At 41.8% G+C, this 23,247-nt stretch overlaps 1 protein-coding gene across 3 annotated transcripts in view; it reads right to left on the bottom strand.

Annotated features, from left to right (window-relative positions):
* Positions 1-2,589: 2,589 nt before the first annotated feature.
* PDE9A (phosphodiesterase 9A) overlaps positions 2,590-23,247 on the bottom strand; it is a 71,733-nt gene continuing 51,075 nt past the window's right edge. For all 3 annotated transcript variants that reach the window (XM_028727266.2, XM_028727267.2, XM_028727268.2), the window contains 12 exons: positions 19,835-19,916; positions 18,561-18,635; positions 15,733-15,819; positions 14,368-14,472; positions 12,470-12,552; positions 11,663-11,819; positions 9,887-10,000; positions 9,440-9,544; positions 8,173-8,301; positions 7,861-7,956; positions 6,089-6,163; positions 2,590-5,465 (listed from right to left, as the gene is read on the bottom strand). In XM_028727266.2, coding sequence (XP_028583099.1) covers positions 6,113-6,163; positions 7,861-7,956; positions 8,173-8,301; positions 9,440-9,544; positions 9,887-10,000; positions 11,663-11,819; positions 12,470-12,552; positions 14,368-14,472; positions 15,733-15,819; positions 18,561-18,635; positions 19,835-19,916 — 1,084 coding nt within the window. In that variant the 3' untranslated portion in view covers positions 2,590-5,465; positions 6,089-6,112. The remainder of the gene's footprint in view (positions 5,466-6,088; positions 6,164-7,860; positions 7,957-8,172; positions 8,302-9,439; positions 9,545-9,886; positions 10,001-11,662; positions 11,820-12,469; positions 12,553-14,367; positions 14,473-15,732; positions 15,820-18,560; positions 18,636-19,834; positions 19,917-23,247) is intronic.

The following is a 23,247-nucleotide window of genomic DNA, read 5'->3' as shown; positions in this document are numbered from 1 at the left end:
TTGGCTCTGAAGTGGCCTCTCTGATTGCATGGAGCCTGGACAGCCCCATGGTTTTCCGTGGATCTGAGGGCAATGAAACGATCACTGAGATAGCTAGAGAGCCTGTGGAGGATAACTCATTCTGAAGCTGACTGGACACGGGTTAGAGCTCAATGTCGAGCCTACCAAGTGGGGATAGCAACGGTGAAGACGACTTTCTTCACCGCCTCTATTGCATCTGCAGAAAACAGCAGCAGGAGACACCTGACAGTAGTGATAGGCAAGAAATTTAATGTTAATAAGAAACTACAAAATTCACGCTTCTCTAATTTAGACCAATATGCAAGCCAAAATGCAACTATCCTTCAAATTTTTTATTTCTCTGAATTTTGTGATGTAATTCTCCTACCCATGTGTACAAAAATGCACATATAATTTAGAAATGCATTGTATTAGGGGAAAACGATAGCAAAAATGTGTATATCAAACTTTGAAGCTTGCCTGTTGATAGCTTGTTGCACAACCTTTTTAAGATGCAGATATTTCAGTGAGGTGGAAAGCCATTATTAGTGCTCAGCTACAAACTATTCAACAGTTAAGATTATAAGAATCTGATGACAAGCTGACAGATTGACAGTTCTGTCTACACAAGTGCACTATAATATGATATAATCAGCTTATTCATTTGGGAAGCAAATCAACCTTCTTTAAGCAGAGCTGCATTATCCATTAAAAAACAAAGTGGGGGGGGGGGTTTAGAACTGAAATTATAGAAAGGAGAAAATATTGATGGCCTCTTCATGCTACTGTGACACTAAATTGTGTGAATATGTTTTACATGCCACCTAATGATTGCTAGGAGCACTATTGGGTCTGCTAAGGGCATTAATGGAAGAAATCCCAATTAAGCCACTCACGCAGCCTACAGCTGTCACTTCTCTCCACTTGACAGGTTCTAATGTTTCCCCATTAAGGAAAATGTCAACCAAATCCAACCAAGTCATACTGCAAACTGGGACCCAAGTAAATGAGCCCTGTTTGTAAGAGACTTCCATGGCTGCCTTGTGGGCACACATACCTTTTCGCTAAGGGACAAGAGTAGTTGTTCTTGTTGTATTCTTTTCATGTATAACGTGCCCCCGTGTGTAAGACAACCCCTATTTTGGGGGCCTCCAATTTAAGAAATGGGGGGAGATGGCCCAGAGTTGTTGAGCAAAAAGGTTGGGTTGGGAGTGTAGTGATCACACAGGGTTCCCAGACGTTTCACCGTCTATTGATCCCTGTGCCACCACTTTATTTCTCGCTGCCACCACCCAGGCCCTACCTGGTACAATACTGAGTCCAGTCAGGGTTAAATTGGAACATAAATTTCTGTTTATTTATTGCAGTTTAACAAGCGTGTGGTTTCATAAACGGTATCGGTCCATTACAATCATGGGGTGCCTATCCAGACCTATAACTTCCGCTGCCTGCTCCCACTCACTAAACCACCTCTCAGATATTTACTTGTCTTCCTAGTTCCTGACTCAGCTTATTTCGCTACACTAACTCAACCTACCCACAGACTCTATCCCAATTCACTCCCACTCCAACCAACCTCCCAACGAACTCTCCCCTTCACCCCTCCCAGAGCTGGTTTTATAGTCCCTCTGACTCCACCCCCCTGGGTTCTGATTGGGTAACCTGTTTAACTATTTCACCTCCAGCACTTTCATATGTTAATGTCACAGGGAGTGCCCAGGTTTTTTCAGTTTTTTTTGGGGGGGGGATTGCCCAATTGCCACAGCAGTAGTCAATCCACAGCAGCCCTTGCTGCACCCACCAATCATCAGCCCAATTGCCACAGCAGCAGCCAATCCACAGCAGCCCTTGCCGCAGCCACCAATCACACACACAATCGCCGCTGACAAGCTCCTGCTAGCGGCTGCAACCAATCGCTCATTCCCCATCTGCACTATCCATGTATAAGACGGCCCCCTCATTTTGAACATTATTTTACAGTAAAAAAAGCTTGCTTATACATGGAAAAGTACGGTAATTTTATTTCTACTGTACTAGAAGCCCGTGGGAGCTACTGCCCACTGAACTGGTAGGGTGGAAGGCCACCTACTTCCTTGGAATAAGTGATATTTGTGCTTCAGCTTCTCTTTCCCTCCCTCTGTCTTTCCTTTTAGCTCTCATGCAGGTGCTCACAAGGCACTGCAGTATGTAGTATTTGCATTCCAACTCCCCTCTTTAATCAGCTCCATGCATGTCTGTCTGGCACCTTTTGTACTTCTCTCCCTCTCTTTATACTTGACATTAGATCCATCCAATCTCTACCACTTGGTAGATGTAATGCCAGAACTGCTTGTTCAACTGGATTAACAAACGTCTTATTTTTGTAACAACACAAACAGTAACCAATCTTTCTGTTTTGTAATAAACTGTGTTTTCTTTGATTCTCAGTTTTGGATTTTTGTTTGGATAGCTAATTCCCCACTGTGCACTAAGTCTGAGCTAATGATCTGAAGTCCCATGTTCCTCCTCTCCACATACAATGATTTGTATACTGGGATGACAATAGCAGTAGTTCAGGGACATTTGACAAATGTCAGGAATACAACCATGTTGAAGACAATATCAGATTTATTCTACTTCTGTTTGAAAAAGAAATTACAACAGTTTGGAATAATAAATTTTGTTCACTCAATGAACAGGTGCCTTCAAACAGCATGTAATAAACTAGAGATATTTCATCTGCGGCTTGCTTCTTCAGTTGTGTGACTCAGGAAGAAGAATGCTTAGAAAGTTACTAGCTCTGGTTAAAGATGCCTGTCCACATCCCATGTGGATTTCAAAGCAGGTCGAACAGTATTTCTGGTCAACAGAAATGGATCAAAATGCAGTAATGGACCCTCTCCCAAAATACATATTGGAGAGCTATCATCACCAAGAAAAAACCATCTACACACAAACAATACAAGAGTAAAGGTTTGCTGTTCCAAAATGTTTTGTCACACTTAAAGGTGGCACGGTTATTATTCAGTGCTGGAGAGCCAGGTGTTAGTCACTGAGATCCTTTGGTAAGGGAAGCCTGAGTGTTAGCAAGATATCTCCTGTTTTGCATGGAAGAAAGTCTGAGCACCCACCTACACAATTTCTTTTAAAATCCAAACTGAGACTCAGAAAGCAGCTCTGCAGCTCACAGGCATATGGCTTTGGTACATGTGCCCTTCGAACGGAGACACGAGCTTCCTTGGATAGCAACACCTTCCTTATGCATTACTCTAGATTTATAAACTCACTTTAAAAGCAACCTAACAAAAGCCTATGTAGAAATTACAGTGCACACTCCATTTAAAACATATACATACATGAATAGTACATAGAGGTGCAACGGGATTTCTTACATTTCTCCCAGAACAAATCCAAGGCATCTTTCATAAGCCACACCTTTCATTTTGCGTCTTGTGCTTTACTTTCATGTACATTTCCAACAGGATGCTGTGGAAGGCATACAAGACCATAAGTTGCACCAAAGGATATCTCCCTTGGCTCATACTTGAATACTGATGTGTCTCTAGACTTCGGGAGAACTAAGAGAATAGAAGGGAAAATTTCACCAGATGTAGGATTCCCCAGTCCTCTCTTTTGCACAACAATCCTTCTGTGGGTCTGAATGTGAATGCTCAGGGCATCCTAGTTGCTGGCACTAAAGTCCTGTCCCTGTCATAGGCTTTCTAGGGGACCTTGCACAAACCAGATTACAGTGGTGCCTCAGTTTATGAACTTAATCCGTTCTGGAAGTCCGTTCTTAAGCCGAAACCATTCATAAACTGAGGCACACTTCCCTAATGAGGCCTCCCACCGCTGGTGCCCTTCCACCGTTCGGATTCCGTTCTTAGACTGAGGTAAAGCTCGCAAACCTGGACACTATTTCCGGTTTTGCAGAGTTTGTAAACCAAATCGTTTGTAAACAGGACAGTTCTTAAACTGAGGTACCACTGTAGTTTCTTCATGCCCAACGTTCCTTTCTGTAACCTGGGAGCAACAACCCATGCCCATTTCAGTTGGATACGTTGTTCCCAAACTCTCATTGTTCAGTATTAAAAGGGCACACTGTCAGCATTAACTTTAGCAATTCCCATCCAAACAAAATGGCTGCCAGCTTTTGTCCAATAAAAGCTGCCATGTGAATTTAAGTGCTGTATTAATCTGCCCAAGTAGGTCTTGAAGGCCACATGCAAAAGTTTTTCCTAGCTCTACATCTCAAAACGCTTCTAATTGTGGAGGTTTCAGAGACTGAATCTCAAACTGTAAGCATGGAAAACACATGCCAGTAGTCCTTCACCATCACAGACCCTTCTCAGGCACTGGGTGTATGGTATATTCTCCACAGAAAAATATAATAATTATAGAGCCATTAAACAAATCTCAGTTGTACATAGCATCTAGTCAAATCTAGACTAGATTCTTGCCAATGTATGTGTAGGCAAATATAATGTCAGTTTATCAGAGTTTTCGGTTAGCTGATTAGTTGAGATGCCCCATTCATTAAACCAGAACATGATGCAGGAAATGTAAATAAAGTAAAATAAAAAAAAAAAACTTGTGAAAATATCACTCCACTCTTCCAAGAAGGAACACAGATTAGCTTAGTTCTGGTTCGTCTGAAATTTGAGTTCCTATCCAAGCAGTTTACAGTGCTAGACCTGTCAAGCTTTGGCAACAGGAACTGCTTCATGTTCATAACATACTTGGGGGCCTTTTCAATTCTCTCAGTGCTCAGGGATAAGGTAACTGGAAACCTGTAGGCCATTATTTGTCTCTCTAAAGGACCATCATCTGTACTCCTCAGTTACTGATCCAAAAACAAAAGGGGGAACAGCATATGCAGAGAGGGACTAGGGCGGCAGGGCTGAGAGACTGGGCTATCATTTCGCCCTCCCTCCTGAAGGGTTTTCCTGGCCAATAGTTGCTGACCAGAGAAGAGAACATTAAGCTTCTCAGCTTGCTATTGGTTTTGTCAAATCCCTCGGCAAGGTGACACTTCTAAATCGTACACAGACATATTGAGATAAATTGTTGTTACTTTAACGCTACACAAAACTACATTTTAAAAGATTTCTAAAACAACTCGCTTAAAAAGTACAATTTTCCCCAATACATCTCCATATGACAACCAGAAGCAGTTAAAAAAAAGAAGAAGAAGACATATAAAATCTTAAAAAGAGAATAATTACAGCAGCCATTTTTTGGTATAAGAATATATTATTTAGAAGATTACTTTTTCTTTAAAAAAATGTACAACAGCAGAGATTCCTTATTGTCTGCATCCATAAGGATAAATACTAGGGTTCTTTTTTTATATAAAAAAGGAACTTGGAAAAAGTGCTTGTGGCAGTGTCAGCTGTTCAGTCTCATCCTCCGTCAGTGCTGTGTAATCCCATGATGCTTAGTTAGACTTGGCAAACCTCTAAAGGATCTTTGTGTCCATTATAATGCTGGAATTAAAATACAAACATCGTTAGGCCCAAAGAATGAGGTCTCATCCACTCAGAATAATTTTTGGCAGGGCTCAGACATGCTGATTCAGCACACCTTTTAAGCCACACGCACAGCAACTGTGGTAATCCCTATTTGGCCACATTTACACCATACATTTAAAGCACTAAGAGATCACTTTAAAGAGCCATAGCTCCCCACAGGGAATTATGGAAGCTGTAGTTTGTTAAGGCTGCTGGAAGTTGTTGAGAGACCTTTATTTGCCTCACGGGGTTACAATTCTCAGAGTGCTTTAACAATCAATCCCTTTTCTTAGGGAACTCTGGAAATTGTAGTTCTGTAAGGGGACTAGGACTCTCCTAACAACTCGAGAGCGGCTCTCTCTCTCTGCTTTTCATTACTGGTTTTATATTGTATAAATAGTTGGTCAAAAATGCATTACAATTCTATTTTATTTTGTTTTTCACAAGCATACGTTCAATATATTGCAGAGAAATTAGCTGGATTTTATCAATTTTTTTGCTGAAAACACCTCATGCCATTGGCAATTTTCTATATAATGTTTTAAATGTTGTCACCATGTTTCTTAATGTGAAAGTATCCTTTAAAGAGGGATAATTACCCTGATGTGCCTTGCCTTTGCTTTTCACTTCTCCTTGCTTCCAATTGCCAAACTTTCGTTCTTCTTCTTCTGTAACTAGTTAAGAGTAGAATGGAATAATTAACAATGGCAGTCATGAGGCATCTGATTTGTCAATATAGCAGCCACCGAGTCATTGGCACAACCCAGTAAATATGATCATCAGTGCATGAAATCTGTTCGTTTCAGTGGAGTTTCCCTACAATGTGCCCCAAAGGATCTGCAGCATCATTGGTGGGTGTACAAGAACCATTATTTTTCTCTCTGGTTGTTAGTTTCCTCTGGGTACCACCACACGCAGGTACCAGTGGGGAATGCATGAGAGTGTGAACTGCCTTTTGAGTAGGGGTGGCCCATCCCATTTTGCCACCCAAGAGAGCCAGTGTGGTGTAGTGGTTAAGAGCGGTGGACTTGTAATCTGGTGAACCAGGTTCGCGTCTCCACTCCTCCACATGCAGCTGCTGGGTGACCTTGGGCCAGTCATACTTCTCTGAAGTCTCTCAGCCCCACTCACCTCACAGAGTGTTTGTTGTGGGGGAGGAAGGGAATAAGAGATCGTTAGCCGCTTTGAGACTCCTTAGGGTAGTGATAAAGCAGGATATCAAATCCAAACTCTTCTACCCGAGGCAAAACGGGAAGTTGCTGCCCCTGTCTCCTGCCCCACTGCTGAAGCCTTACTGGAGTTGTGTGGCAGTACCTTCTGGTAAGATCTCATGGAGCTCTCGTGAGATGGGAAGAAATGGAACATGATCGCTATAAAAATCTAACTTGGAATGAAGCCAGATCAATAAAGCTAGGAGAATGAAAAGCCCATAGTGAAAAGATTAAAAGATGAAACATTGGGCATCATTTGGGGCCAATGCTGAAAAACTAAAAGCAGGCTTGTCTGTCAGTGGCTAGCTTACCCTCTGCCACTCAGAAGGACTACTCTGTCTTCATTCTTTGCCACTGCGAGCCAAAGGCCATTTGACTGCCTCAGCAGGAGCCACAAGCACTTGACAAAGGAGAGCTATAATTTGCTCCGCATGTGTTCTGCTTTGCATGCATCATTTTCCTATTAGTTGCCTTATTACCAGAAGTGCTATGCTACTATGCTTAAATGAACCAATTAATTCATGAAATTTGTACATCCCTGTTTTATTGGCATCGAAGGGAACCTGTGGTGGCTTCCTTCCAGAGGGCATTATAGCATTACACATGAGAATTTGGGAATCTTTGCTTCAGCGTGAAAATCACAAAGCCTGTTTTATCAAGCACAGTTGTAAGTGAAGTTAGAAAAGCTTCTCATGTTCTGTGGTGTATTCACAGCCAGAATCAGCTATACCCTTTGGTTCAAAAGTTCCCATTACATTATACCTGTTCCTCAACTTACTATTAAGGCTGTACTCCTACATACTTATTTGGACGTAGGGATGGGAAGAAATTTGATTTGGTTAGGATTTAATGCAAACCTACCAGTGTGAACAATATGTGACTGAAGCACAGCTATCCTTCAAAATTTCTATAAAATTTGCACCTATATGATTTTGTATTGCATTTCTTGAAACAAATAATGCACACAAAAATGCATATAGTTGGGCAAGTATGTGCAAAAATGCATATATTTGTGAAAATGGCATATAAAAATGTGTTGTATTAGGAGAATTCTTGCAAGAAAAACCTCAAAATCCTGATTCATCTAAGGGAGTCTGGGTGTTGCCTTTTCAGCCTCTGCAGTTGTCCTTGTTAATCCCACAAACAGAAGCTTGCCTTACCTCTTTCACAGCATCCTCTATTTGCTTCAGCTCCTCATAGCGATCCCTGGATTCCCAAAGTGGTTGGAGCAATACTTCTTCAACCTCTGGAAAAAGCTAAAACAAAGCAAGAAAGCTAAACTAAAATTGGTTTCCAATAACTATGTGTTTTGAAATGAGAAAAATTCAGCATGCTAGCATTGTATAAATGAGCTATTAAAAGCCTGGAATGTTAGTAACCACACACACACACACACACACACACACACACACAGCTATGAGAAAATGCACTTGATCCAAGGGCTTTTGATCAATCAACTTATTTGACCTTACCTTTGTTACAGTTTCAAACATTGGGATAAGAACAAACTTCAGGAAGCCTATCTGTGCTGTAGGTTTGGTCACTTTGTCTCGGTCCATAAAAGGGGCCACCGGAAGGCCTTCTGACTTTTCCCGGTCACTCTAGGACAAAGTGTAGCAATACATTAAGCAAATTCAAACCAATGGTCAATATTTATCCAATTTGGAATGATATAATTGGTTATTATGTGTGACCTGTTTATGCTGTATTATTTTAAATATTTTTTATATATATTTGAAAGATGCAGCTGAAAGATTTTCAGACCTACAGAAATTTGGGGCATTGGAGGAAAAGTGGGAGGGTGGCAGAGACATCTTCTGGGGGTTCTCAGCAGGGAAGATTATGTGTACCCTAAACACACTTATCTGGAAATAAGGCCCACTGAACACAGTGTAGGATTGCTCTGCAAATGAATGAAGGGCAAACTGAACATTCTTTCATCTTTTGCTCTTTCTGCTATTATTCAATGGCTTTTTTGGCTGTATTTTAAATTTTCCACACTGGGAACATGTTAAATCAAGAAATAATAGAACTGCCTTTTTGTGCTGCCTATCACGATCAAGCCTTACTTGGTGTGATGCCAACTGACACAGCTTGTATATACACATCGTGTTGACGGATTCGAGAGGGCAAGTGGACTGCTACTTTTTTTTGTTACTTCCTGCAGTCATCTCCAAATGAAATCCGGTAAGAAATGACAACGATGTGGCACCATAAGGCGCTTTTTTCCAACACTAATGAGATTGTCCTTTTGAAATGATCACAGCACTTTCTTTCTTTTTCTTTTCGCCTTTCTCTTAAAAAACACACAACTTTTCAGTTCTAATAGGCTTAGTCATGAATGGTTCAAAGTCACAGATATAAATAATCCAAACTTAACCTACATGGTGCTGCTTATTTAGCTGACATTTTCTACAAAGTCCTTGTCCCTGTTTGGTTTCAAAATGGTTTACATGCTGAGTTAACTCCTAAAAACAGCCCTGTTAGAGAAAACAGGCAGCAATCTGCTAACATTTGCATTTCTGGGCTGTGATTGCCCTTTTAGGCTACAAATTACAGTCAATTACAGTCACTTTTATTCAAAGTACATCATCAGAATGACACACTTTCAAGACCCTGCTGAGAAAGGGTCTTTCATCTTGGTGGAACTAGAAAGTCAGGCCTTGTTACTGGATAACTTCCAGCTCTGTTGTATTGAAACATGAACTACTACGGCAGTTCCACTGGGTGTACCCTTACCTGCATAAAATACTCCTCTAATAAGCAGTCTACCCATGGCTCTGCCACTTCCATTGGGCGAACTTCATTGGAGATATCACAGCATTTGATCAGGACCATCTTTAGCTGAAAGGAGGAGAGCATTTTACAGTGTGGTAAGAAATCTGCCATGTTTACCTGCACTTATTACCGGGCAATGTTTCCTTCATTTCTCAGTGAGATGTCAGCACTGAAAATAAGGGCACCTCCAGCCTGGCATTAGGCTGTGACTGTACACAGCAATAAGCTGTTCTTGCTATTAAAGTGCATTTGTACTGTATTTGTGCTGAACTTTCAGCTTCTACTCCTGCTACATGACATGTCCTGTGACACCCCCACATTGGTGTCTCCACACTGGCATTGTTTGACTCAGGCTGTTGTTCCTGTCCCCCCCCCTTTAACATCTGAAAACAGAGAATATTGTCTTACCTGGGTCACATGCTCCTCATTTGAATAGTCAAACTTGTCCAGTATTTCTTTGAAAGCATCCAAAATTTCAGCGTGCCTTGCCATGTCTGTTGCTAGGATTAATGTAATTATCCCCTATGGGAAACAAACCAACCAACAATATTGTAAGACGTTTATATTTCTTATGGTAGAAATGCCACTACCTCACCTATGCTTCCCCTCCACTCCAACAATTTACCCATTTAACAGTTTTGTACCAAGTTCTCACACATTTTTTTTTTTTTTTGGACTCTGGGAAGATGCTGGGGAGCAGGAAAAAACTCTAGAGATAAAAACCAAGCTGCACATTTGTTTTGTCTTTTGGAAAGGAGAGGCACATTGAGAAGCCTCAGTTCAGATGCTCCCTAGAACTGCTCTTAGCTACACAATGGGAAACCTGTGGGCTTAATTTGTCAAGCTTTTAAGTTTCCTTCCCCATAGCTAATAGCTACTGCGTGTGTTCTAGACTGGGGCCAAGGTGCAAGGAGGGAAAGATATGACCTTCCTTACTATGCCCCTGATTCAGAATTGGGAGTCCCAAGGTTGCTTTTACAAAAATGAAAACATTTGGTGTTTAAAACCAAGAGCTGCAGCACTGAAAAAACGTATCAGTGTTCTTAGGCAATTTGATCAAGGCACATGCGATATTCAAAATGGTGGGGAAAGATATTTATTTTATTTATAGATAAAAGGTAAAGGACCCCTGGACAGTTAAGTCCAGTCAAAGGCAATTATGGGGTGTGGCGCTCATCTCGCTTTGAGGCCGAGGGAGCTGGTGTTTATCCACAGACAGCTTTCTGGGTCATGTGGCCAGCAAGACTAAACTGCTTCTACTGTAACAGGACACTGTGACAGAAACCAGAGTGCATGGAAACACTGTTTACCTTCCCGCTGCAGCAGTACCTATTTATCTACTTGCACTGGTGTGCTTTCAAACACCTAGGTTGGTAGAAGCTGGGAGAAAGCAATAGGATCTCACCCTGTCACGCAAATTCGAACTGATGACCTTCCAATCGGCAAGCCAAAGAGGCTCAGTGATTTAGACCACAGTGCTACCCGCATCCTTTTTTTATTTATATCCTGCCATTCAACAGGTTCTCAGAGCTTTACAGAAAGTTATAAGTACATTTTTTTTAAAGAATCATTTTTTTTTAAAGAATCAAAACAAGAACACCACAATTTAAAAGAGCAGTTTGTGACCATGATATGGGAGGTGCTTATTTCACCAGGTTTGGCTTATTTTCTCAAACCACAACCAATGCTTAATTTCCAAAATAAGAGATGCTGAGGTTTAAGACTGCCTATAAATTTGATCTAATTATAGATTTTGGGGGTCTGGTTGTAAAGGTTTTGAATGGTGGCAATCACTCTGGACAAGCTCATAGGCACTCTATACAGTGCTACCTTGGGTTACAAACCTTTGGATTACAAACTCTGCTAACCTGGAAGTAGTACCTTGGGTTACAAACTTTGCCCCAGGATGAGAACGGAAATCGTGCGCTGGCGGCACGGCGGCAGCGGGAGGCCCCATTAGTGAAAGCGTGCCTCAGGTTAAGAACGGTTTCAGGTTGAGAATGGACCTCCGGATTGAATTAAGTTTGTAACCCGAGGTACCACATGTCAAATTAAATTTGTAACCCGAGGTACCACATGTTTTCTCCACATGTCTCATGACTGAGCCCAGGCATTTCATTAGCAGATGCTCTCTGACACTAATACACATTGACAGGAACTTTGCCACATCTTTCTGACCCATACCTGCCTAATCCGTTTGAACTGCTCCTTATCAACATGGGACAAAATGTTGCATTCTGGCTGCGCAAGGATCTGGAAAGCCACAGCACAGTGATGGTTCTCCAGCGGGGAAATGTCATTGTAGCGCACAGCAAGCTCCGTCCGTGCATTAATTTGGTACCTGGTGTGAAGGAAACACATAGAAAGAAATGCACAATCAGCCCAAAGGGAAGGTGCTCATCTGTAGTTTGAAGGCATTTTGAAATTTGTGGGATTCTGAACTCCTAGATGTGAGAGCCTCTCCCACATCCAAGTGAAGCCTTTTTTAAAATGAGACAAATTCCAAAGGGATAGTCGTGTTAGTCTGTTCTTGTAACAAAACCTTGGAGGGTTTTGTGTGGTACCCTTAAAAACATAAGCAATGTGTGGCATAAGCTTTTCTGATCCAGAGCCCACCCGGTCAGGTGCATGTCAAAGGTAGCTCTACCTCAGGAAAGTTTATGCCAAAATAAATTTCTCAGGTTTTATTTTTGGTCTGCATTTGCCCGAATATCTACTATAAATTTTGGTTTGTCTGTCTGTCCACCTGTTATTTATAGGTTCAGCCGTCTCTTTATAACATCACTGTCAAATATGACATGAGAATTCATGAAGTGGGGGCAGCAGTCTTCATTGATGTTTTGGTGTTGGGCAAGGTTGGTGTGACTCTGCCAATTTTTGTGTGTGATGGGCCCAAACTCACAAATTACACTATCCTGGGCAGCACCGGACACTTCCTGCTAGTACTTTACATTCCTAATCATTCTTCTCACACACAAAAAGGATACATACGTGTTGTTATATCCTGGGTGATCCAGATCATGACACACTGATGCAGTCATTAGTATTAAGATATCCATTTGAGAAAGCTTTACCTAAGCAGGAAGAAGAAGAAAATGCAGCTCATTAATTCAAACAGCTTTTATAATAAAGAAACCATATATAACATTTCAAAATGTGCGGTTCTAACTAGGGTTCAGCGCACAGTTTAATAACTTAGACTAAATCTATAATGACGACAACAGTGAAGTCGTCAACCCTGCCTCTGATGCATAATTAACAACAGGATGGAATAGAGAAATTGGAGTTTGCTCAACAGTGGATAAAATTAATTTAAAGTCAAAGGTTTCTCATCTTGTAAGAAATTATGCCAAGATTTGCATCAATTGTAAAAAGCTATTTATTTGAGCATTTCATGCACTACTTGAGCTTGGAAGAGAAGTGTGAAGAATAAAGGCTTAGGGTCTATTCTTTGCTTGGGATAACAACCAGGGCCTACTTGAATAAATAATGCCAGTTGATTTTAGCCACAGACTGCTGTTGGTTGTCTTGATTATAGGCCACTTAATCTGTTTATGAAAATTTGACCTCCACCCAGCAGAGGTAAGAACCCAAATATTGCTTTTATTAGCAAGGGCCAGTTTCCTAATATTGTGTGTAACTAGGGAGGGAGGAGAAAAACCACCCACAGTCAAGCTGTTCAGGTTTGGATCGTCACTAGCTAGACACAATTGCCAGTTTTGCTGTACAGGGGAGGACAACATGAAGGCCAAAGTTCCTTGCCTTTACCTTCCTACCAACTTCAGCAAGGGCAGAAGTACCGCCTTGGTATCCCTTCCTCCGACTTAGGTGCAAGAAGAAGTTAAGGCACTTTGTCCACACTGAAGCTGGATGGAAGAGGAAGCCAAGATAGATAAGTTAAATATGCCATATAGTATTGTCATTTTTTAAAAAAGCAGCTGCAGGAAGCCCTGATTCTGAGTTGGACAGTGTAATGGGATTGATTATGCTATTTGCCTTGGGAGTTAACAGCTATGGGCACAAGCAGTGGCTAGGGGGCGGTGTTCATTGGGAAAAATGGCACAGGGCAGGAGTTAATCCCCCTCTCCCATGCCATGGTTCTTATCTGGATCAAGGTCCACTACTGCTGCCATTTAAAAAATCTCTCTCTCTCTCTCAACATACAATGCAATCATGTATTTGGGGTATCATCTAGTTAAATCCGTGGTTCCCAAGGTGGGGCACACCCCCCACAGGGGGGCAATTTGAGAATGACAGTAAATGGCGTTTTAGGCTTCCCCCACCTGAATAGGAGTTCACAGGGGCTGGGCATCAGGATTTTAGAGATGCTTAGGCGGGGCATGGCCAAAAAAAGGGTTGGGAACCACTGAGTTAAATGTATTTCAACACTGGTGGGAGCTTCAGTAAGGTGTGGAGCCCAATCAGAATTATGCTGTGGGCCTACAACCTCTCGTGGAGCATTCCAGGTTTACATATTCAGGAACTCCTGAACTTGCCAAGATTTCTATCTATGTTTCAGTTCATAGAATTGTAGGGTGGAAGGGACCATGAAGGCCATCTGGTCCCATCCCCTGCAATGCAGGAATCTTTTGCCCAAAATGAGGCTCGAACCCATGACCCTGTAATTCAGAGTCCCATGCTCTACCTACTGAGCTATCCCAACTCATGTCATTCACCCTTTGGTTGTCCTCTCAAATGCCAACAGATTAAAAATGGTGGTTTCCCTGGCACAACTACATGTCTTTCAATAATCAACAACCATCACTTCTGGATAAAGTACATTATTATAGGCAGAAGACTATTGATTTCACAATGTGTGTGTGGGTGGTGGTGGTGGGGGGAGGAGGACTAGAGAGAGAGAAAGCCAATGCAGCCAGAGAAAGACACACCTGGAGACTGCAGAGAGAGATCATGCTGTACATCATCTGGGTAACGCAGAAGCAATGTCGAAAATTATGGAATGGATTGTTTCTGTAATTGTCATGAATACACAGCTAAAAACAAAAAGGGAGACATTTATAAGGAAAACAAGCATTTGGCATTTATCGGTAATCCTCCCAACCAACACTATAGTCCCTTGGAATCTGTGCTTTGCAAGCCCATACCATGCTAATAAGATAACTGGGCACTGCAGAAATAAGGAGAGGGTTGACTCTTCCTCTTATTTTTCCTTCTCCCCTCTCCCCTGTTGCTGCTGTGCTCACTTTTTTGTTTTTCTCAGTTTTGGACACTCCCCCTCCCATTGGCACTATGACCTCCACCATGTAGGTAAAGAGTTAAAATATTGATGAAAAGACCAACTTGTGCAAACGTTTTGTTCCTTTCCATGACATTGTGTGTCAAGGCCCTGAGCCCTCCCCCATTTTCTGAATAATGAGACACATGGACAGCACCAGTATTTTAGGTGAATTAAGGCCACAACTTTATTGGCTACAGAACAATGGGGGTGGAGACGCTCCTTCAGGTATACTGGACTGAGGCCATTTACTAATTTACCAACACTTTGAATTGTGCTCGGAAACGTACTGGGAGCCAATGTAGGTCTTTCAGGACCAGCATTATATGGTCTCAGCAGCCATTCCCAGTCACCAGTCTAGCTGCCGCATTCTGGATTAGTTGTAGTTTCTGAGTCACCTTCAAAGGTAGCCCCACGTAGAGCGTGTTGCAGTAGTCCAAGTGAGAGAGAACCAGAGCATGCACCACTCTGGTGAGACAGGGTGCAGGCAGGTATTATTTTTTATCTTTATAAAGTTGCTCATTAGGTAGTATAATTGTTGAATGATTTTTCAGCTCATTTGGATGTTGTTGCGAACGCAAGCTAAGTTTAATTAATGGATACAGCTCAAAGCAAAAGTGATGCAAATTGATGGCATATGAGACATTTCAGATAAACAAGTCATACTTTTGATGATAAGCTTCTTCTTCTTGTTGTTGTTGTTATTGTCGATACTAATAATAAATGTTGCCACTTGATACCAGGCATTTTAATTTGGATACAACTGTTGATTGGGTTGCTTATTTAAGTTTTTTGTTTAAAGAAGGGATTGACTGATGTCAGTATTGGATGGTGTCAGAATGGCAATCCTTTTGTTCTAAGAATAATATGTATTCTATATACTTTATGTGTTGGACAAGTGTTCGTTATACTCTGCTTACACATTTTTTTTTAATCTTTGAATATATGAGACTATATGCCCATTTAAAAAAAATCACAAATATTTTAAATCCCATACAAGTTGCTCTTTAAATCTTACCAGCCATCGCTTCAATGTGATAGGGTTGATGTTAAAGTCTTTTACTAATCCTAAATCATGATACATATGTTCTAAACAACTCAGCATCTGGAGGACAAAAGAAAGAATTCTCCTATTATTACATTATTTTCACTAGTGTACATCACAAACACATCAGACACTTAAGTCTGTGACTTAAAAGCACTGCTGAATTCATCTAGACTGCTGAATTTAGAAATGGGATGCTTAATTTGTGAATTCATTGGGTAATCTAGATGAACATCTCATTATCTCTGAGGCCAAAAACTGAGGTTTAAAAACATAACAATACATTGTTCACCCAAAGGAATGAAATCTAACCATTACAGAAGGATACAATCTCATATCTATAAAAATCTGAGGCAAGACTATTTCTTATTTTTAATGGAAGAGAATAATAGAATAGTACATATGGAAGGGACCATGAAAGCCAACTTGTCTAACCCCCTGCAATGCAGAAATCTTTTGCCCAACATGGTAAAACCCACAACCTCGAGATTAAGAGTCTTACGTTCTGCAGACTGAGCAATTCCTACTTTAGCTTCATTTCTGACCGAAGGACCAAGATGTCCAACCCAATCACTTGCTACATGAAATAAAAACCTATAATTCATTTTGCTCATTAATCCATGGCAAATTCTATGAAGACCTTGAATCACACTCAGTAAGTCAGGTGAGGGGAACCTTTGGGCCTCCAGATATTGCTGAACTACAACTCCCACCATCCCGAGGCACTGGCCATGCTTGCTAGGGCTGAGGAGAGTTGTAGGTCAGCAACGTCTGGAGGGCGAAAGGTTCTCTGCAACTGCTGTAAGTGCAAAGAAGAACAGCAGCAGTTGGCAACAAGCATTCTAAGGCAAGCCTTGCCTAAAACTTGGATGTCTTCCTGTAGCTTCTTTAACCTTGCATTCTCCATGCAGCAAACATAGCTGTGTAGCTGCACAGACCAGCACATACACAAGGAAAAAACTATACAGTAGTGCCCCGCAAGATGAATGCCTCGCAAGACGGAAAGCCCACAAGACGAAAGGGTTTTCCATCGCGGAGGCGCTTCGCAAGACGAAGTTCCCTATGGGCTTGCTTCGCAAGACGAAAACGTCTTGCGAGTCTCGCCATTTCCCCCCCGCTTCCCCCCCTTTTTCAAAGCCGCTAAGCCGTTAATAGCCTTTTAACAGCTTAGCCGCTAAGCCCGCTAAGCCGCTAATAGCGCTAAATCGCTAATAGCGCTAAATCGCTAATCGCGCTAATCCGCTTAGCCGCCAATGGGGTTGCTTCGCAAGACGAAAAAACCACTAGACGAAGAGAATCGCGGAACGGATTCTTTTCGTCTTGCGAGGCACCACTGTATTAAGACAACAAACATAGGCCATGTCTTTCTTTTTTTCAGTGCTGAATTCTGGTGAGCTAGCATTTGAGCTGAAAGTACATCTCCTTCCCTGCAGTCCATCACAGGCAACACTACTATATTTTTGTCCTTTAACATGCCACATTAGGAGAGCCAGAGGGGGGTAGAATGCAAAGGGCTAATTCTAAAGACACTTTACGGAAGGCTGTTGTGTTCTTGCTTTGCATTGTAATGATGCAACAGGGTTGTGATTTATAACACTATTAAAAATGCACCACACAAACTTGGGAAAGTGGCAATGTGAATTGAAACACCTCATATAAACCGCAAATAAAACAAAAAGGTGCACATATCCAAAAGAGGCTGTGACACTGTTCACATAATGGTTTATGCAATTGCTCCTGAGCATAAAGATGACATATGTTGTGATTTGCTGTCTGTACCACCAATAAGACAATCTAGGAAAAAGTTTTTTTCTGTTTTCTCTTTGTATCTAAAAGTCCCCTCCCCCAACTATTTTCGAAAAGATGTCATAAAAAAGAGAGACAGCTTTGTTTAACTAAAATTGTCACAGGAGAATTGTCATAGCAAACTGATCCTCGTGCAAACTCATGGCAATTATAAAGACATGAACAAATATGATGAAGCTGCTACATCGGTTTTGCAGATCTTAAAAATGAAAATATGTTGCACATTCCACTTTTCCATGAGTTGTTTGCATTCTGATGATTAGCCAGAATAGCTCCTTTTGTAAATTCATTACAGAGTCATTCTGGTTAGAAACACAACAACAAATAAGGCAAACGGCACTAATCTAGCAAGCCTTAAAAATAAAATACAGTGAAAATAATATACAGACTTTTCATTTTCATTGATTGCCTGAAGCTAACTTTTTATTCAAATTAGTACAAATCAGATTTCCCCTTTCATTTGCAAAGTGAGTCACTTTTTTGTAGTCCATAATTAGCTACAGAAAGGCTTTTGGGTGAAAAGACATTCTCAAAACCAAGTATACTTCAAAGTACAAATGATAATGGGAAAGACCTCTGTTATAGAATTCTTAGTTGAACCACATTAAGGTAAAAAAAACAAAAAACGATCCGATTAGTAAATTGTGCTTTTTGCTTATCTGCTGTCTGGAGAAATTCCTGCTTTACCTATTGCTTATTATGTGAATGGACCTGGTTTTGAGATACAGTAGGTGTCTACTCACATTATGGTACTTTTAACATGCTCCGCTGTTCTGATTAGTTCCAGTACTTAGGTTGCATTTATTTATAGACTAAGCCTTCTTAGAGTTTTCATTTATTTGAAGAGCACTTTGTATTTATCTGTACATTTTCATTCTGGTTTCTGTAACACAACCATGTCTAGGTTCCAATTCTCAAATGCTCCTAAGAGTCCCACAGAACAAACATTTACAGAAAGGAGGGACCAGGAATCTGTCTCCATGGGGCAGCATTACCTCATTGGGCTCCCATAGCCAGACGTCAAAGGTTGGTTTCCGAAGAGCTTCTATTGTCTCCTGAGAAAGCATGTACTGCAGAGAAAATGAGGCATTGTTATGAAATACGATTCTCAACAACACCCGCTTCATATTTTCATATTTGTTCTTGTAGGTCACCCATCTTCATGACTCAGCTCAATTAATTCAATAAGTAACTAACTAACTTACCCTCTGTATAGGATTTCATTTGAACCAGAGCTAACTGAGGGTGTAGTTCAGGCAACAACAACCCCCAAATATATGAATTATAACAGTGTCTTCGAGGTTTTGCACTGTCTGTCCCAGGGGCTTAGTGTGGGGGGTATAGGGGGGGCTATGGTTCCAGGTGCACAATTTTTGTGGGGGAATGAACCAGATGTCCTAGCACAGCCTGGTCCAGGGCTCATCTCTGTCCACCAAGGGCTGCATCGACTGGGCATGCTCTCCCTCTGCACAGGCGACTCAGGATGACCCCACTTTGCTCCAGTGGGGGTGGGGTCGCTCTGGTGGCAGCAAGGGTTGGGCTGCCCCCCCAGCCCACAAACCGTACACACCTGCACCCACCCTAGGCACTGACAACCAACACTGCACCCTTGGTCCTCCCCCTCACCATGAAGTAATTACAAGGAGCTTGAAAAACATAGCATCAGGGCCAAGCAAGATGTGATGCTAAATGTGTCTTTCAAGTGCCTCAGTTCTAAAAATAAAATAGCAAGTGTGTGTCTCCTTGCCACTTCAAAGTATGGTGAAACGTACCCCATTGAGCATCTATCAGCCCAAACATACTACTTAGAACAGGAACTCAACATATATATTTTTTAAAATAAATAAATCAGGGAACCTTCTTTCACAGGGACTTGTAATTGATTTGTCCCTTTAAAAGTGTTTGTGGGTGGGGGTGATGGGAAAGTTTTGTTTTTGTTATGTTTTATTCTGCATTTGATGCTGCGAATGGCCCTAAAATCTTTGAATGAAAGGAAGTTTACAAATTTAATAAATAATAATAATAATAATAAAAGAATAATAATTTGTTGATTTAAATATTTTATATCAGCATGGGAGCAATGGAATCTAACAATCACCTGTAGCAAAGAAAATGGAAACTTTAATAAGCGATTTTATGAAGAAAATCTAGGTAGCATTTGAGTAGAAAATGTTCTCATAATAAACAAGGGATGGAAAGGATATTTTTAACTAACGTGATTATCTGCTCTGTAAAACAGAATTTTGAACTCTTATGTGCTACAGTGTACCTTGGGATAGGCTGGAACATCCCTTCGGGGCACCAGCCTCTTGCTCTCATCCAGGAAGCTGTATTTACAGGGGCAGTTGGTCCTGTGTAAAAAAACAAAATCCAGCCCTCTTTACCTTTTGTATATATTTTTTCAAGTAAATATGAATAAACTAGTTCCTTTGATGTCTACTATCACGTGATCACCGACCAAACGATTTTCACCTTTGGATCCACAAAGCAAAATCAGAAACGCTGCAGCCGTGCAAAATACTATTATACTGAATTTGAAACCATGGAACATAATCTAGAGAAAGCTGGCCATTTCCACACATTACACTGAAACTCTAAATCAACCGCGTCTTCTCCTGTAATGTCATATTTGATGGGAATTTGCACATCCATTCATAAGGGATCAAAGCTCTTGGGAGATGTTTCTACCAGGTATTTTCAGACATGAAAATGCTCTTTAAACGCCACAGGAAAAACATGGTCAACCCACGCTGAGCTCGCAGGAACCCATTTTTTAATGTGAAAAAAAGCAAAACCCTAAAATACCACAAAAAACAAGAGATGTATACAGTGGCAGGGGGGGCAGGGGTGGAGTGCAGGCGTGGGCGTGGCGTGCATCCTGGCGGCGTGGCACGCTGCCCACAGGGGCGTGGCGCATGTCCTGGGGGCATGGTGCGCTGCCCACAGGGGCGTGACACGCAACCTGGGGGCACGGCACGTCGCCTGCGGGAGGCACCCAGAACGGGGGGGGGCAGCCACGATGGCACCCCCCCAGGATCGTGCCGCCGTGGGCACTTCCCTCTCCCCATTCCTCCGCCAGTGGATGTATACTTACATTATAGCGCATGCTGCACAAACCTATGCACTTCTACTCAGAATTAAGTTTGACTGAGTTCAGTAGGACTTATTCCCTAATATAGCAATGAGGAGTCTCAGGTCAAGGGGTCAAATGTGACAGTACAATCATACCTTGGGTTAAAGACGCTTCAGGTTAAATCTTTTCAGGTTGCATCCCACGGCGACACAGAAGTAACGGAATGGGTTACTTCCGGGTTTCGCTGCTCGCGCATGCACAGACGCTCAAAATGACATTACACGCATGCACAGAAGCGACAAATCACGGCCCATGCATGCGCAGACATGGGTTGCGTTCCTCTCAGGTTGTAAACGGGGCTCCGGAACGGATCCCGTTCGCAACCAGAGGTACCACTGTACAGGTCTCTAGCCCTTTGAACTTTTCACAGGCCACACCCCTTCCCCTTAGGCCACACCCCTCACCAGCCCTGCTCCAGGTCCTCGTGGTGCTTTTGCCTGGCAGGAATGTACAGTATCTCTGAACTTTGATAATGCCTCTTGCAAGTCCAGATAGAGGACACAGAGATGTGTTGTGTGTGCAGAAACCTCTGAAATTTAGCCTACTGGAATGAAAAGTAAGAGTACTATCATTTGTTCTCTGGGTTTCCTGACTTTTTGCTGAATTGTGAGACTGGAATTCTATAAGGCACAGCTTTCCAAATCACCACATCTCAAACCTGAGGGAGAGGGAGATATACAGCTCAAATTTCTGCCTGTCATATTCCCCTTGAAGGCATACTAGGCCTGTTGGTCAGATTAGAACCTAGTGGGCAGTTGGGAACTTTGTCATCTTCTGTTGGTTAGGGCTAGGCATGGAGACAACTGTCAATTTCAGTTTCTCAAAGTTTCTCATTTTTCCACATCAGTTTCTTTTTTAAGTCCTCATGAGAATCTCAGGATTTCAGTGTGAATTTCTTCAAATATATATGTTTTTGTACACAATTTTGCATTAATATGCTCATGTATGCAAAGCACTTTCCCCCAATGTAATGCATTTTGTATGCTATTTACACTAATATATGCCCTTTAAAGTAATCATTTTTTTTCTTTACCCTAGTATATGCATATATGCATTTTTGGCTGGAGAACTGCAATGCAAAATTTGGAGAAGTATAGAATCCAAAGGATGACTGTGTTTTGGTTTGAATATTGTTTCAAACATAGTGAATTAGGTTCACCTTTAAATGCAAACTGAATCATATTTCTCTTCCTTCCCCAATTAGAGCGCAGATGCATTAAAGAAAACAGAGATAGCATCGGGACAAGAGAATTCAAAATTGAAAAATGTATCCTCAGCATTGTGTATCGGAAGTCTTTCAGTCCAACTCGAGAGGAGTATTTGCTTAGCAGCTCAAGGATCAAGACCCTTCTGCAGTAAGTCAACATTGGCTTATGTCGTCACTTCAAACAGCTGGAGCCACGTTGCCTAGGAAACTCAAAGCTACTTGTAATTTTAATCACTAAATTCTACGGAGGTCTTCCTTCAGGACAAATGCCACACACACAGAGCACATCCTTTTCCTTTCATGCAATGGAATAAATGAAAGGCCCCCAGCAATCTGGAGTATACTGACAAGGTTTGTTGCGATGTCTCAGGCCCAGCTGCTAATGCAAAAGCCATCTGCTTAGGCTGCAAATGGCAGTGGGTGGGATACAGTGCAAACTTTAGAAGCTGTGATGTTTTAAGAATGTGGTCTTAACTGTGAAGGTGGGGAGGTGAGAGGAGAATATGGCCAGTGTTTTACACTGATCTTTGTGGAATAGGAGGAAAAGAAAAGATGGAGTGTGAAAGTGAATGCCGTTTAGAGGGACATAGGCTGACACCTTTTTCCTGAAAGCAAAATTATATCTGCTGTCAGACGCAGCATCATTTTTTCTTTTCTTAAGCGAAAGGCCCAGTGGATTACAGAAATACTCAGAAGTGGCCAATTTGGGGAGGCGTTGTTGTGTGCTATCCATTGTCAGACCAGATCCCCAAGATGTGCCCATTTAAACACCTCAGAACCAGGCTTGAAATCTGGATTGCGAAAATGGAAACAGGTTTTATTGCTTCAATTGAGGAAGTGAACACACTGTATGACAAATGTGTGCACTTTGGCTTATTCATCCTCTCAAAGCTTCAAGAAAGTTGGTGGAGTACAAGTTGAACCAGTAGAATCTGAGCTGAAATTACGCTCCACTTGACAGGTAATAATTAGGGGTGAAGGAACATCAGCTGCAATCATGTGTATCTTTGCAAAGCAAGGCTCTTCTTCTAGCTACTTAGAATAACCAGCTAGATTTAAATTCTGGGTGAAATGCCAAACCTGTGGCTATTGATTTGGTGTTTTGAATGAAAGGGGAAAGGATGACCCTCACTTTTAGGCTAGCAAAAGACTCATCTCCTGGATCAGTCTAGCAGCCCCGTTGCTTTTCCTGTGGTACAGCCTCTCTTATATCCCACGTTCACTTCTCAGTCACTTAGTGACCTCTTTTCTCCGTGTATTGTCCAGTGTGGGTTCCAGATTCTGTGGGGTCCATGTGCAAGACGCTCATACCTTCTGATGTTGCCCCTGCCCATCCACATCC

Source organism: Podarcis muralis, chromosome 4 (assembly GCF_964188315.1).
Source record: "Podarcis muralis chromosome 4, rPodMur119.hap1.1, whole genome shotgun sequence".
Lineage (NCBI taxonomy): Eukaryota > Metazoa > Chordata > Lepidosauria > Squamata > Lacertidae > Podarcis > Podarcis muralis.
This window is presented reverse-complemented; position numbering and strand designations above follow the sequence as displayed.